The sequence below is a fragment of the Crocodylus porosus genome, unplaced genomic scaffold (genome assembly GCF_001723895.1).
Source record: "Crocodylus porosus isolate Cpor-Errol unplaced genomic scaffold, CroPor_comp1, whole genome shotgun sequence".
Classification (NCBI taxonomy): Eukaryota; Metazoa; Chordata; order Crocodylia; family Crocodylidae; genus Crocodylus; species Crocodylus porosus.
The window spans coordinates 55625735-55637767 of NW_017728948.1; the positions used below are offsets into that span (position 1 = coordinate 55625735).

At 43.3% G+C, this 12033-nt stretch overlaps 1 protein-coding gene across 4 annotated transcripts in view; it reads right to left on the minus strand.

The window, feature by feature from the left end:
* DLC1 (DLC1 Rho GTPase activating protein) overlaps positions 1–12033 on the minus strand; it is a 408242-nt gene that overhangs the window by 7322 nt on the left and 388887 nt on the right. For all 4 annotated transcript variants that reach the window (XM_019552800.1, XM_019552797.1, XM_019552801.1 and 1 more), the window contains 6 exons: positions 10375–11798; positions 8142–8318; positions 5994–6153; positions 5513–5711; positions 2498–2711; positions 1939–2053 (listed from right to left, as the gene is read on the minus strand). In XM_019552800.1, the coding sequence (XP_019408345.1) occupies positions 1939–2053; positions 2498–2711; positions 5513–5711; positions 5994–6153; positions 8142–8318; positions 10375–11798 (2289 nt within the window). The remainder of the gene's footprint in view (positions 1–1938; positions 2054–2497; positions 2712–5512; positions 5712–5993; positions 6154–8141; positions 8319–10374; positions 11799–12033) is intronic.

Below are 12033 nucleotides of genomic sequence, written 5' to 3' on the forward strand. Positions count from 1 at the left end.
TGGCTTGGCAGCAGCGGGGGTAGGCCCACTCCTCCACCACTCCTCCTCCCGTGTCAGCCCTGAGGCTGCTCCTTCTGTCCTCCCACCACCACCACCGCGTCAGCCGGACCCACTGCTCCCCGCCCCCCACCGCACTACGGCAGGCTGGCTTCTCTCCACCCTTGGGCCTGGTCCTCACCCACATCAGGCCCAGGCCCACTCCTCCCCTCCCCCCACTGCTGTGGTGGGGAGCAGGGGAGTGGGCCTGGACCCCAAGCAGCAGGAGGGAAGGGGGGAGTGGGCCCAGATGGGGAGGGGGCTCCATCCCTGCTGGCACCCCCAGTTATTTTTGACCAGCAGTTGACTAATGCTAAATAACGATATTCCTACTGAAAAGTCCCCGCTGTTGTTTGGTGAGCTTTAGATAAAGCACCTCAGCTGCCAATTTTAAGTGTGGGACACCGATACAAGAGATGCTCTGGGCACCTTAATTAGTGTGGCTCTTGGAGCTGTTCTAATTAATTGCCCCCACCCCCCAAAGCACATGTAAACATGTCCATGGTGACCACCCATTAAATTCTGGCATAAGGTATTTGCCTGGCATCATGAAGAGATTGGTAAAGACATGAATCCAGGTCTCCAGGGTGGCTTTTGCCTGCTTTAAGCCATGGAACTTTCCACTCTTGAAATCTGCTTCCTTTTCTATGCAATCCTGACATACGCTCTCATCTGCGCTGAATAGGGCAGGGTTATGTAAAAATAAATAGTATTGGCTCCTGTAATTCAAAGACGATATCATATTGTATGCATACACAAGCAAGATGCTGTGAATTATAGCTATGTTAACTTACATGTTTCTGACTTTCCAAACTTTGAGTGCTTGATGGTGCTACCTGAATACTGTTCTTGTAATGGTTTTTTAGATGCAACTTCCCTGATTTTTAAAAATGCAAGTAGTGAAAACAAATTCTGTCACACAGAAGCATACTGATTGGATCTCTTGTCAGCAGGGTTTGAAATAATAGCTCCCCAGCACAGACCTGAGTCCACTTGAACTAACTGCATAGTCAGCGGTATTAGGTTGTCATCCTCTGTATAGACTGGCCAGCAGAGGGAGATGAGTCACATCTTTGCAGTAGGTTCTTCTCTATTTGCAGACAATAGAGGAATGCTAACACTGAAGGAATCCCAAGTTCCACGCAGGTGACGGTATGGATATAGTCCCAGTGGTTACAAAGCCTTTGACCTCTGCTTCCTGTCCACAGTTCCACACTCCAAAGCCTGCCCTCTTCCTGCTCTTTGCCCTGCTTTGCTAATTCCTGAGATTTTAGCACAAGTCCTGTGCTCTTTGCTGTTTGACTTAAATCCTCAATTCCTAACACAGCATCTTGCCTTTTATTAAATAGAAGCTGGAATTCTCATACAGGTTCTTGGTCATGATCACTAGTGAAACATTTGAAAATGTGACCCAAGAGGCAGGATCAAGTCTCATAGATTTTTGGACATTTGGGATCAGATTCTATTCCATTTGTTAAGCATGCAGGTGGACTCAGGTTCTTATGTATTCCACCTTGTTCAAGGCCCTGGAAAAAACCTCTTAGTACAAAAAGGTAGGTGGGTCTTCCTTTTCCTTGGCACTTTTTGATTCAGGTCTTATGGATCAGTTGATGGTGTTACAAAAGTAGATGTAATATGGATTTTCAGGGACTTGAACGAGGTGGAACAGAATCTGGCCCTCGGAAGCGACAATCCTTGCTGCCTACCCCTGCTAAAATATACACATAAGCACAAATATGTATATACATATGGATTTTAAAATGTACTTTTACTCTAATTATATAATCCAAAGTAAAATATACTTGGTTTTCTAGAGATGAGCAGGTGTCCATTTTGTTTTGCAAAATTCTTTCAACTCAATGCTGTACCAATGGCACTATGTTTCACAGACAATCATCTCACCTGGAAAAGCTTCTTGCACTCAGCAATCATATGGGCCAGTCCCTGGGTAGCAGCCAGGTTTTCATTTAAATCTTTCTGATCAGGTTTGCCCAGGCTGGGCTTCCGCTGCATCACCCTATGCAAGGGGGTGGGGGAGGGTGGGAATATGAAACGTTCAGAATTAGTGAATGGAGAAGATGACAACTCTTGTTGCAGTTTGGTAAGAATGCAACATGATTGCAGAATGTCCTGATGTCTTTACATAAGCTCTCGATCATGGTAAGATTGCTCTATTGCAAAATGCTACTGATGTCTTTACTGAGGCTGTGCCTATACCATCTACCTTTTTGCAGAGGTGTCTGTATTTGTAACAACTCTGTAACAGAGAACAAAGACTGGGGATACAATGTTTATTTTCAACCTAATGCTTCTAAGTTTTCTAAGACAGCTGAAATAAATTCCTTCCCTGCACTCTTTATTATCTGCTAATAGTAGAATCCCAGTGCCTACCATAAACCAAAAACAGTAGCACAGGAACAGCAGTTCAAAGCTACATCCTTCTATATTTTTGTAGGCGTACCTTGGAGAAGAATTCTCTCTCTTGAGAGTATTTAAGTGGAAGAGGGAGGGTGCTAAACACACAGCAAGGTTTGTTGGCGTCATTTGGTTTTCTTTCACTGCAGCTGTGACATCACTCAGGAAATAAAGTAGAATCTGTAGGACCTCCCTGTTCTCATCGGGTAGAAGCATAATGGCAGCCTTAATAGCCTGGAGACGCTGATCCTTCGGCACATCTGCATAATATTAGCAATTCTCTCATCAGCTCATTGATTTTCCACACACGCAGCATGAATACTTCCCAAAGTAAACTCTGGCTTCACATTTTTTACTCTAGTTTGAAGTGATTTCTTTTAGGATACATACCATTCATAGGTAACATGAAGGATTTTTCCCCCCTTCTTATTGCCACCAGCTTAACTACCCTCAGTTATTTCCTGCCTGGAGAAAAACTTGAGTGAAAAAAAGAGTTGTGCTTACTCCAGACTTAATTTTAGAATTTAATTCGAAGAACTACCCATTCCTGCTAGAAGGACTGTTAACGGCAGAAGTCTGACTTGGATGGACATAGGTGGTAAATTAGCGAACAGAAAGTCTAGCCAACTTAAGACTCCAGCAAAAGAAAAAAAAATTCTTAAGACTGAAAAAGTTTGTAAGGGAAATGCAATTAACAAAGCTATAACAATTAAATAAATAAATAAATTGGTAGTAAAATATACAGAAAAATGCTTCGCCAAACACATAGGTCTGCCTTATTGAAAAGCTCTTTCTAAGACATACAGTGGAAAAAGAAAGTCACAGCAGTACGGCCCCGTGCCATTAAACAGCTCCATGGTTACTGACAACAAACACCTCCATTGGGAAATTCTGACTTGTCCTTTTTTAAAAAAATAAAATAAAAACTGAAAGGGACAAATAATGAAATAACCCAGACCAGCCTCTATTTCACATAAAGCAAATGCCAATGAGCCACTTTAAAGACAACTTGAGGATCTGAATCATCATCAGGCACTAATGCTGTCATTAGCACCACAAAAACATGCTGAAGGAAGACTTGGCTGAATATCTAGTATATAATTCTCACACTGCTTTCAGTTGTGATTGCTTTGGGCTTAGGTCCCAGTTGTAAGGATACAAGGGAAATTTTTACAAAAGTGTTGTAAAATACCTGTCTTCATACACACATATCATCTTTTATCTTCAGTAAGCTCAAGAGGTTTACTAACCCAAGCAAAGCTAGAGCCAGTGCATAGTATGGTACATAAGAACAAAGGGAAGGTGAATTCTAGCTGTAAACACTGAAGCAAAATTTACAGTCACTTCTGACAACTCTTTGCTGTCTATGGAGAGTAGCTTAAACTTCGAGCCCAAGCTATCCTTTATGAGCAGAAGGTATAGATCAGTACAGCTCCTGCCCCTGTGGATAGAGGGGGAAAAGCACTAGTTTTTTGCAGCACTGCTTTAAACCTTTGGCATTAAGCATCTTGAAGCATCTCTGCAGCACAGGTATTCAATGTGCAAGGAGGCGGTAAAAGCCTGAGGCAAGGAAGACATGCCATTCCCTTCTCACACCTGCACTCTGCTAGAAATCCCCATGTGAACACACACACACACACACACACACACACACACACACACACACACAGGCTGACTGCATCATCGTTAAGTTTTTTCTAGACATGCATTCAGTGTGGTGGAATTCCCCCAGGAAGGCTTTTGGAAAGGTGCTAGGTGATGTAAGACACTTGGCTATCACCACAGGAATTCAGATGGACAGAATGAACAGTACTTCACTGCACAGCACAGCTGAAGTTGTACTGCCTTGGAGCCTGTGAGTACAAGGAAGCATGGTTTGTGTGTATTGGTTTCGCCACCAGAGGACATCAAGGGATTCTAAAGCCATTTACCTATTTTTACTTACTGCATAAACTGGGATTTTCCTACAGTTTCTAATCTGGCAACATGTGGGGGGGGTGGGGGGTGGGCTGTGGTGTAGGCATGCCTACATGCGCAATTAATATGCATGAATAGACTCCATGCTTATTACTCTGGAGTTTATTTGTGAGCAGCACACTAAGCCTGGTCAGAGCAGCCCTGGCTGACAGCAGTCCAGAGCTGCTCCAACTGGGCACAGTATGCTGTGGAAGGGCTAGCTGGGGCATAAGGGTGTTTCAGTATGGGGTGAGCCAGCAGGCAGTCCCTGCACTGAAGCACCCTTGTGCCCCATACCAGCCAGGCAGCACCTACACACACATGCTGCTGTGCACAAAACAACTCCTGCTCTGGAGTTTATTAGTTTCATGTACCCTAATAGGGGCACATGTGTAACTAATTAGGCAGCTCAGCAGTAAATGTTTCATAGAGATGAGCCTTGTAAGGGGAATCTGCAGTAAATAAATTTAAGCCTCTGTTTTGTAGCCAGTAAAAGGGACCAAGCAATGTACAGCAATCTGTACAGACTTCAATTTAGTCAGCAGAAATAAAGGGAAACGTCCCTCTTGGGATGTGAATCTGCAGTTCTAGAGAGATTTGTCATTTCTTTCTAGAAGCTCTGACAATTGAGCCATCAAAACATTTAATTTTGCCAATCATCCCTTCTTTCCTTCTAACCAACTACGCAGAGGGGTGAGAGTTACTGAAGTGGGAATGATAAAACATTTCAGAAGTGGTTGTTGACCATTAACTAAAACATGATTAAAGCGTGTTGCAAATTTGGCCAGATATGTTATAAAGAATTTCAGTAATTTTGGAATGAACTTCAATTTTTACTGAAGCCAAAGACTCTGCTAACCAGGTATTTGCAAGAGGCAAATGACAGACAGTGAGTGGATGCTTCAAAAAAAGGAGAGAAAAAGCAGGATAGTAATAATGCCATTCATCTCCAAAATCATCACGCAGCTTGCTTGTCTGTGGAAGAATATTTGGCAGTTCAGCCTTAGCTTTACATATTAGACATTTATAAGAATGATCAGGAAGACACATATTTCTTTGAAATCCATGTCTGATTTTCTACTTAACGTGAGAAATCAAGACTTACACTGGTAAATTTGCAAGAAGGTCTCTGAGAGTTTGTTGGTCATGAGTGGTTCTGGAAGATCACGGAAGTACTGCTTTAACATGTCCGCCACATCATAAGCAGATTGTCCTTCATAGTTAACGCTGTCTACTGAGTTCTCATTCATTTGGCGCAAAGCTTGGATTCTTGACTTGACTCCAGATTTCCTGAACAGCCCAACCTACATGTGTTTACAGATTAAAAACAAAAATCCCAAAGCACGCATATTAAATCTAGCAGGGACATCTTTAACTATATTGCAGATCCCTCAGTCTTTGCTTGCTCCAAACCCTGCAGTTCTTACTCAGGAAAAATTCTCATCAACTTCAGTAAGAATACTGCTAGAGCACGTAAAAGTAAGACACAAGTAAGGGCTTCTGATTTAACTTGAGAGTGACAAATAATTAATAACAAAGTTTTAACGGGTGAGATTACAGTGCAAAGGCAGTGAAATGAAACTGACCTGATCCAGGCAATGGTTGCGGAGATACCGCATGGCTTGTTGAATGCTCTGTGGAAGAGGCTGTCCCATACGCTGGACATTAATTTGCAGTGGAACTCCAAACACATTCCGATCTTTATAATCTGGTACTTTTATCCTTTTCATAAACTTTGGTACAGCCCTGGTTAAAACAGCAGGAATGAAGGACAGAAATCTTAGGCATTAGGACAGTATCCTTGGCTCACACATACATGCTCCCTCCTGCGTTTTGGATTCCAGCAGCTGTAAGATGCACTATAAATATATGTGAAACAGAAACACTTAATAGAATTAACATTAGGAGAGGCTGTGAAATAATAAATTCTCTAATCTATTCCAAAAGGTGGGAAATAAAGCTCCCCTACAAGGAAAAAGCTTAGTATCCGGAAGGGTCTACAGATTGATTACAAGTGCTAACATGCACTGCTAGTCTAGCAACATGAGTATGACGTAAATGAGGGGGCAAAACTGCAGAGGCCAGGTTGGCCTAAGAGCCAAAATAAATCCTGTGGTCAACAACCTCTTACGGCATAGCTTCTTTAGGTCTCAGTAAAGATGGGCATGTGAACAATGAACTTTTTGTATGTCAACCACTTGTTCTATAGAGCCCTCAGACCAGGCCCACCACCCACCAGTATGTGCCACAGCAGGAAACTGATGTAATGCATTAGAGTCTGTCAGCTAGAAACTTCAGTTCTTTTAAATGACCTCTTTGAGGGACCCCCCTGCTTTTGAGCCCCCCAACCCCCTCACAAACATGCCAGTGCACACATAGTTTTAGTAAAGGTTCAGCCATCCTACTTGCTTTTATTCAGAGGAAAAAACTACTAAAACTGAAAAAGAATTATTTAAACTCAGATTTTTAGTATTGTTTTCTTCTCAAAGAAGGGAAAAAACCCTTTGGAATCTGAAACTGCTGAGATCATTTAGTTAATGAAAGAGAAAGTTAACACAGGATACAAAGCCTAGCAGAATATAGCAGTCCTAGAAATTGGGAAGACCCTTTTAAATAGTCCAATGTACAGTGCAAATAAACAGACAATGTATTGTGTTTATGCCTAATCCAGCCCACAGAAAATAAAGAGAATCAATTTGTATTTCCATGTAGTTAAGCATTATTGATATACATGTGAATAATACTTGCTTTGTTGTAAAACACGGCAATGGAATGTGAAAAAACACATTACGATGCCCATCGAGAATCTGAAGCATGCACGGATAACCGGTCAATACTTATTTCTGTCCTTCAGAACAAACAACTTCTGTATTTAGAACGGCTCACATAATAACAGCCTTTGAATAGGAGGCACTTTGATGCTGGAGTGAAATACTTACTACAAGTCCTGGGGAAGGGAGGAGGCAGATGAGTGGCAGGGAAGAGAACGAAGGGGAGAAAAATTTTATTGCACCTTTTGGTTTCTTAAGTTGCACTGACAGATAAGGAAACAGAGGGTTTCTGTTTTATGCCATCTGACAAAAGACACTACATGTGTAGCAAATGCTCAATACTGTTGGCTACAAGAATCTTACTAGTGTTTCCAATTTAGAAGATCTTTTTTATCCTTTGTTTTTAAAAAACACTAAATTGCATTGATTTTATGTTTAAAAATTATTTAAACGAAAGAAAAACACTATTATAAAGAAGCTTATTTTACAGTAAATACGAAATACAATTGTGTCATGAAATATTAAGAATAATTTAAAGACGGAGAAATCTTTTCTACTATTTTTTCAGATGTAGAGAGGTACATCCTACTAAAGACAAATTGTTTTAATGCATCTCTAGTCTTTTTTATTGGGAATCCCAGCTAGACTTCTCCCATCATAGACAAACAGTCCATGCTTTACTAGCATGTGCCCTGAAATACATTCTATGTGGCTCTGTGCCTCCCAAGTAATATGCATATGAAGCCAACCAAATTAAAATGATACAAAGAACTGATGATTTTCATATCCTGAGATGCTAAAGACATTGCAAGGACATGGCTGGATGAGGTAGTAATTGGTGTAGCTGCAAGTGATGAGGAACGGGGAAGTTAGTTAAAGGTTTCCTGAATTCTCTCATTGAGTGGCCAGTCCCTGAGGGGTTGAATGGTTAGGTGACTGCTAATTAGGGTATTAATTGCTTACCAGCTGAAGCCATGCTTATTGGAAGGCGTGTACCTCTCCAGGAGGGCAGTTAACTTCAAGAGTGAGTATTTCTGCAGCAGGTTCATCTGTGCCACAGACTGGCAGTTAATCTGTAAGGATGCTGAGCTCAAACTGGGTCGGTGGGAGCTCTGAAAGCTGTGCCATCTCAGTCTGTGCCTGCCAGGAAGGAAAGGAACATAACGAGCAATTTATTGTTTGGAAGTTACAGGTGGAAAACACAGCAAAAGGGTGATCTCTAATGGTCTAGAGGTTTGCAGTGGTGTTTCAGAACACTGTTCTGATAAACAGCATGGTAACATCCATTCTGTTCTGAGATTTCCCTAACATACAAGATTAGGACATGGGTGGGCAGAATACAGCCTGATGGCAGATACAACAGCAGATTCAACCCAGTCCACAGGTGGACAGCTTCCAACTCACTGGATCTGACCTGTGGGCAGGAGGCGACTCCAGCTGCCATGTGGTGCTAGGAGGGTGGGCAGGACTGCTTCTGCCCAGCAGCATCAGGCATCAGCTGTGGACCCAGGTAGGGCTTCTACCACAGCAGGTAGGAAGTGACATCAGCTGTGGACTCTGTTGGCAGGTTCAGAAGCTTGGATGCAAAACCTATCCCTACCAGCATCCACAGATGAAACACTGCCCACCCTGCCAACAGTGTCAGCTCTGAACCAGACAGAAGCTGCTAGTGCACTGGGAGGGTGGCAGCGTCTCTCTCTTATCTCTTCTCTTGTCTTCTCTCTCCCTCCTCCCTCTCTCCAGAACATGGACAAAGCTGCAGTTCACCAGGAGCCCTGAGGGTCAGCTGTAGACCCAGGCAAGAGTTGTTGCTATGCTGGGTGGGTGTTCAGTGTCAGCTGTGACACTGGGGCAAGTTCTGACTCTGCAGCCTGCCTGCCACAGCAGGAGCTCCTGCCAGGGTGCACAGCTGAGCATCAGGTCTCCTGGCAAACTGCAGCTTCAGCCAGATTCTAGAGGGAGGGAATGGAGAAAGAGAGAGAAAGAGAACAAGAGGAGAGAGAGAGCAACAGAGATGGATGTGACCCTCAGCAGGTCCCCCAAACTCATTAAGTGGCCCTCCAGTCAAAATAATTGCCCACCCCAGGTTAGGAGCTTCTAATCCAGTATACCTAATATAAAATACCCAGAGACTACATGGGAGTGCAAGCCTGGTGTAAATCAGCATCATGGCATTAACTACCACAATTTGCACTCTCGGAAGTTCTCAAAGGGTTTTAAATGAATTCATGTACAGCCCTTCTGGAAGTAGCAGCTTTTGACCCAGCTCTGTGGTGTCTGTAAAGATCGGGAACTTCAGTGGGGCTTTTTGGTGCTTTTAGCTAAAGCTGATTCAATCAGCTATTAGATAACAGCACCAAGACCCCCCCCACTAAAGCGCCCAATCTTTACAGATGCTGCAGAGCTGGGTTGAACTAACGCGCTGCCTCTTCTGGGCACGTAAGCACTCGGCACAGGAACGTGCCAAGTTTAAAGTAAAGCACCATTTTGGGGGATTTTTTTTTTCTTTTTTTTAAACGTCTGCAAGCACCCCATGAAGCCAGATCCCAGCTGACTGCTATCTGTAGCACAGACACAGCATGGCCATACCACCTGAGAACTCAAAGCCAACTGAGACAACTCTGGCAGCCCTAAGAAAACCCCATGGCACTGTAGTGAGTGAAGTAACATACTTTCTTCTTTGTTCATATGGAATTAATGGCTCAGCATATTATTAAGGGGACTGGGCTGCTAGAAGCGACGTGTTTTAAAATCAAGGATTATAAATCAAGTTATAAAAATCAAGGATTTGACTTTTTACTGTTACAGAACAGAGCACAGGCAATTTGGAAGAGCAGGTGCCCAAACATCTGCATCCTGGATAATGCATAGATTGGATCATGACATTCTGTGCTCCTCCCCTACACTGTTTTCAGTTCAAAAAGTGATTCTGAAAACCGCTTTAATGCATCTGGGGGAAATAACTCTGCAGTGCACAGAAGGTTCCATTTCAGTGGTGGCTGGCACACTACACAAATAAGTTCATTATTTTACAGTGGCTTAGGAACATCTCTAGTTTAAAAGTTAAAAAAAAATAAAGTTACTCCCAGCCATAATTTTTCCAAATGATTTGTAAAAGTCACTTATTTTTCCTTCTCCCAGCTTCTGCCAGGCTAAGGCTTTAACTGGTACTAGTGAGAGAACCCAAAGAACTGACCTGTTGGACCGTGTTAGTGATGCTCCTACGCCAGAGTCCCTTCTGTCCTGCAGTCCTGAGGGCTCCTCTGTTTCGTTTAATGAATTTCCTGTACTGTCAAGGTCACTGGGTGTTGTTCGGTCATTGTTCACATCAAGGTGAATCTGCTTTGGAGAGGAAGGGCATGGGGAAATTGAATCTAGTGCTGAATCAGAGTCCCCTTCATCCGAGAACTTTTCTGACCACTGGTTTACTATTCTCTGCATCCCTTTCACGTGATAAAGGATGTCATCCAGTTCTGGGAAGAGGTCTTCATTTTCAAGGTCAGCCAGATCACCTGCACTGGAATACAGTATTGAACCTGGTACATTGTCATAAATGCTAATGCGACTGCCCACAGAGCTGGAAGAGTTGCGCCTTTTCCCAATGCCCAGTTCCTTGGAGCTGTCCTCACTGTTTTCTCTCCTAAGGGTAAGATGGCCATGTCCATGAAAACTCCCAGTTCTCCAGTTCACAGAAGCGTTGCCATCTGATGGGGAGAAATTACCATTGGAGAGGGCTTTGGGAAAGGTGCCAGGCTTATGGTCTTCAGGAATAAAAAAAACAGTGTCTTCTGCAAAGCTTCCCCTGTTCTTAAAGTTCTGTTCCATAACATCACTGAACGTCGACTGGTTGAATGGGTCGAAACCTTCCAGGTACATGCCTACCCTCTTATTATATGCACTGAGGCTGCGTGTTCTTGTAACAGGACTCGGTGTGCTGACAGCGCTGCTTGTCTCCGACTGACTGCTGCTACTGCTGGTCTGGGTGGAATTGGAGACGCTCCTTTTTCGTACCATGGGTATGTTGATGTGATTGCCATTGACAGCAGAAATCTCTACACAGTTAAGCTGTTTCAGCTTGTCTTCATCCATGCCCTCTTGCAGGATGGGCCCGCTGATAATAAGACCAAGCTTTGAAGGGGCTTTTTTCCCATGGTGAGAGCTCTTGATTTTCAGACTCTCCATCCTCTTTAACAGGCTCTTTGTTTTGGACTTGGCATTCTTTTCATTGGCTTTCGTGCTGAAGCTGAAGCTAGACAGCTCCTTAGGCGAGGGCAGGCTGCTGAAGGAGTCATCATTTGCTATGAAATTGCTTGATGAACAAACGCTGGCAACAGAGTTTGTTCTAGTAGTAGCTGTCTCACTTTGTGGGGGTGGCTGGTGGCTGCTGGTGCTGCTGACGCTGTGAATAGAAGCCACCTCTTGGCGCTCGCTGAGGTCTGTCAGGACGCTTTCGTGGCTAGCCGCATTGGTCAGGGAATGAGCTTCTGGGGAGGGGGTATTCAAATCCTGTTTTGGAGGAAAAACGTCAAACTCCTCCAGCCTGGACCACCTCTTGCTGTCCCTTTGAAAAGTCCATTTCCCGCTTATTGCACAAGGCTCATCTTCATCGGAATCTTCACTCTGGAAGAAGAGAAAGGGTCTATCAGGTATAACCGACCGCAACCCAGTAGAGTTAATGGTTAAATGACTTTAGGAGGCATTATATTTAAATAATTATCTGATCTTTTGCTGAAGTTGATCTCAAGAGTCATTGACTTCAAAGGGAGCAAGATTGAACCTTAAAGCCAAATCATGGTTAAAGATAACACGTAATATATATTTTTAAAGTTAAAAACAAAAAAGAAACTACGTTTCA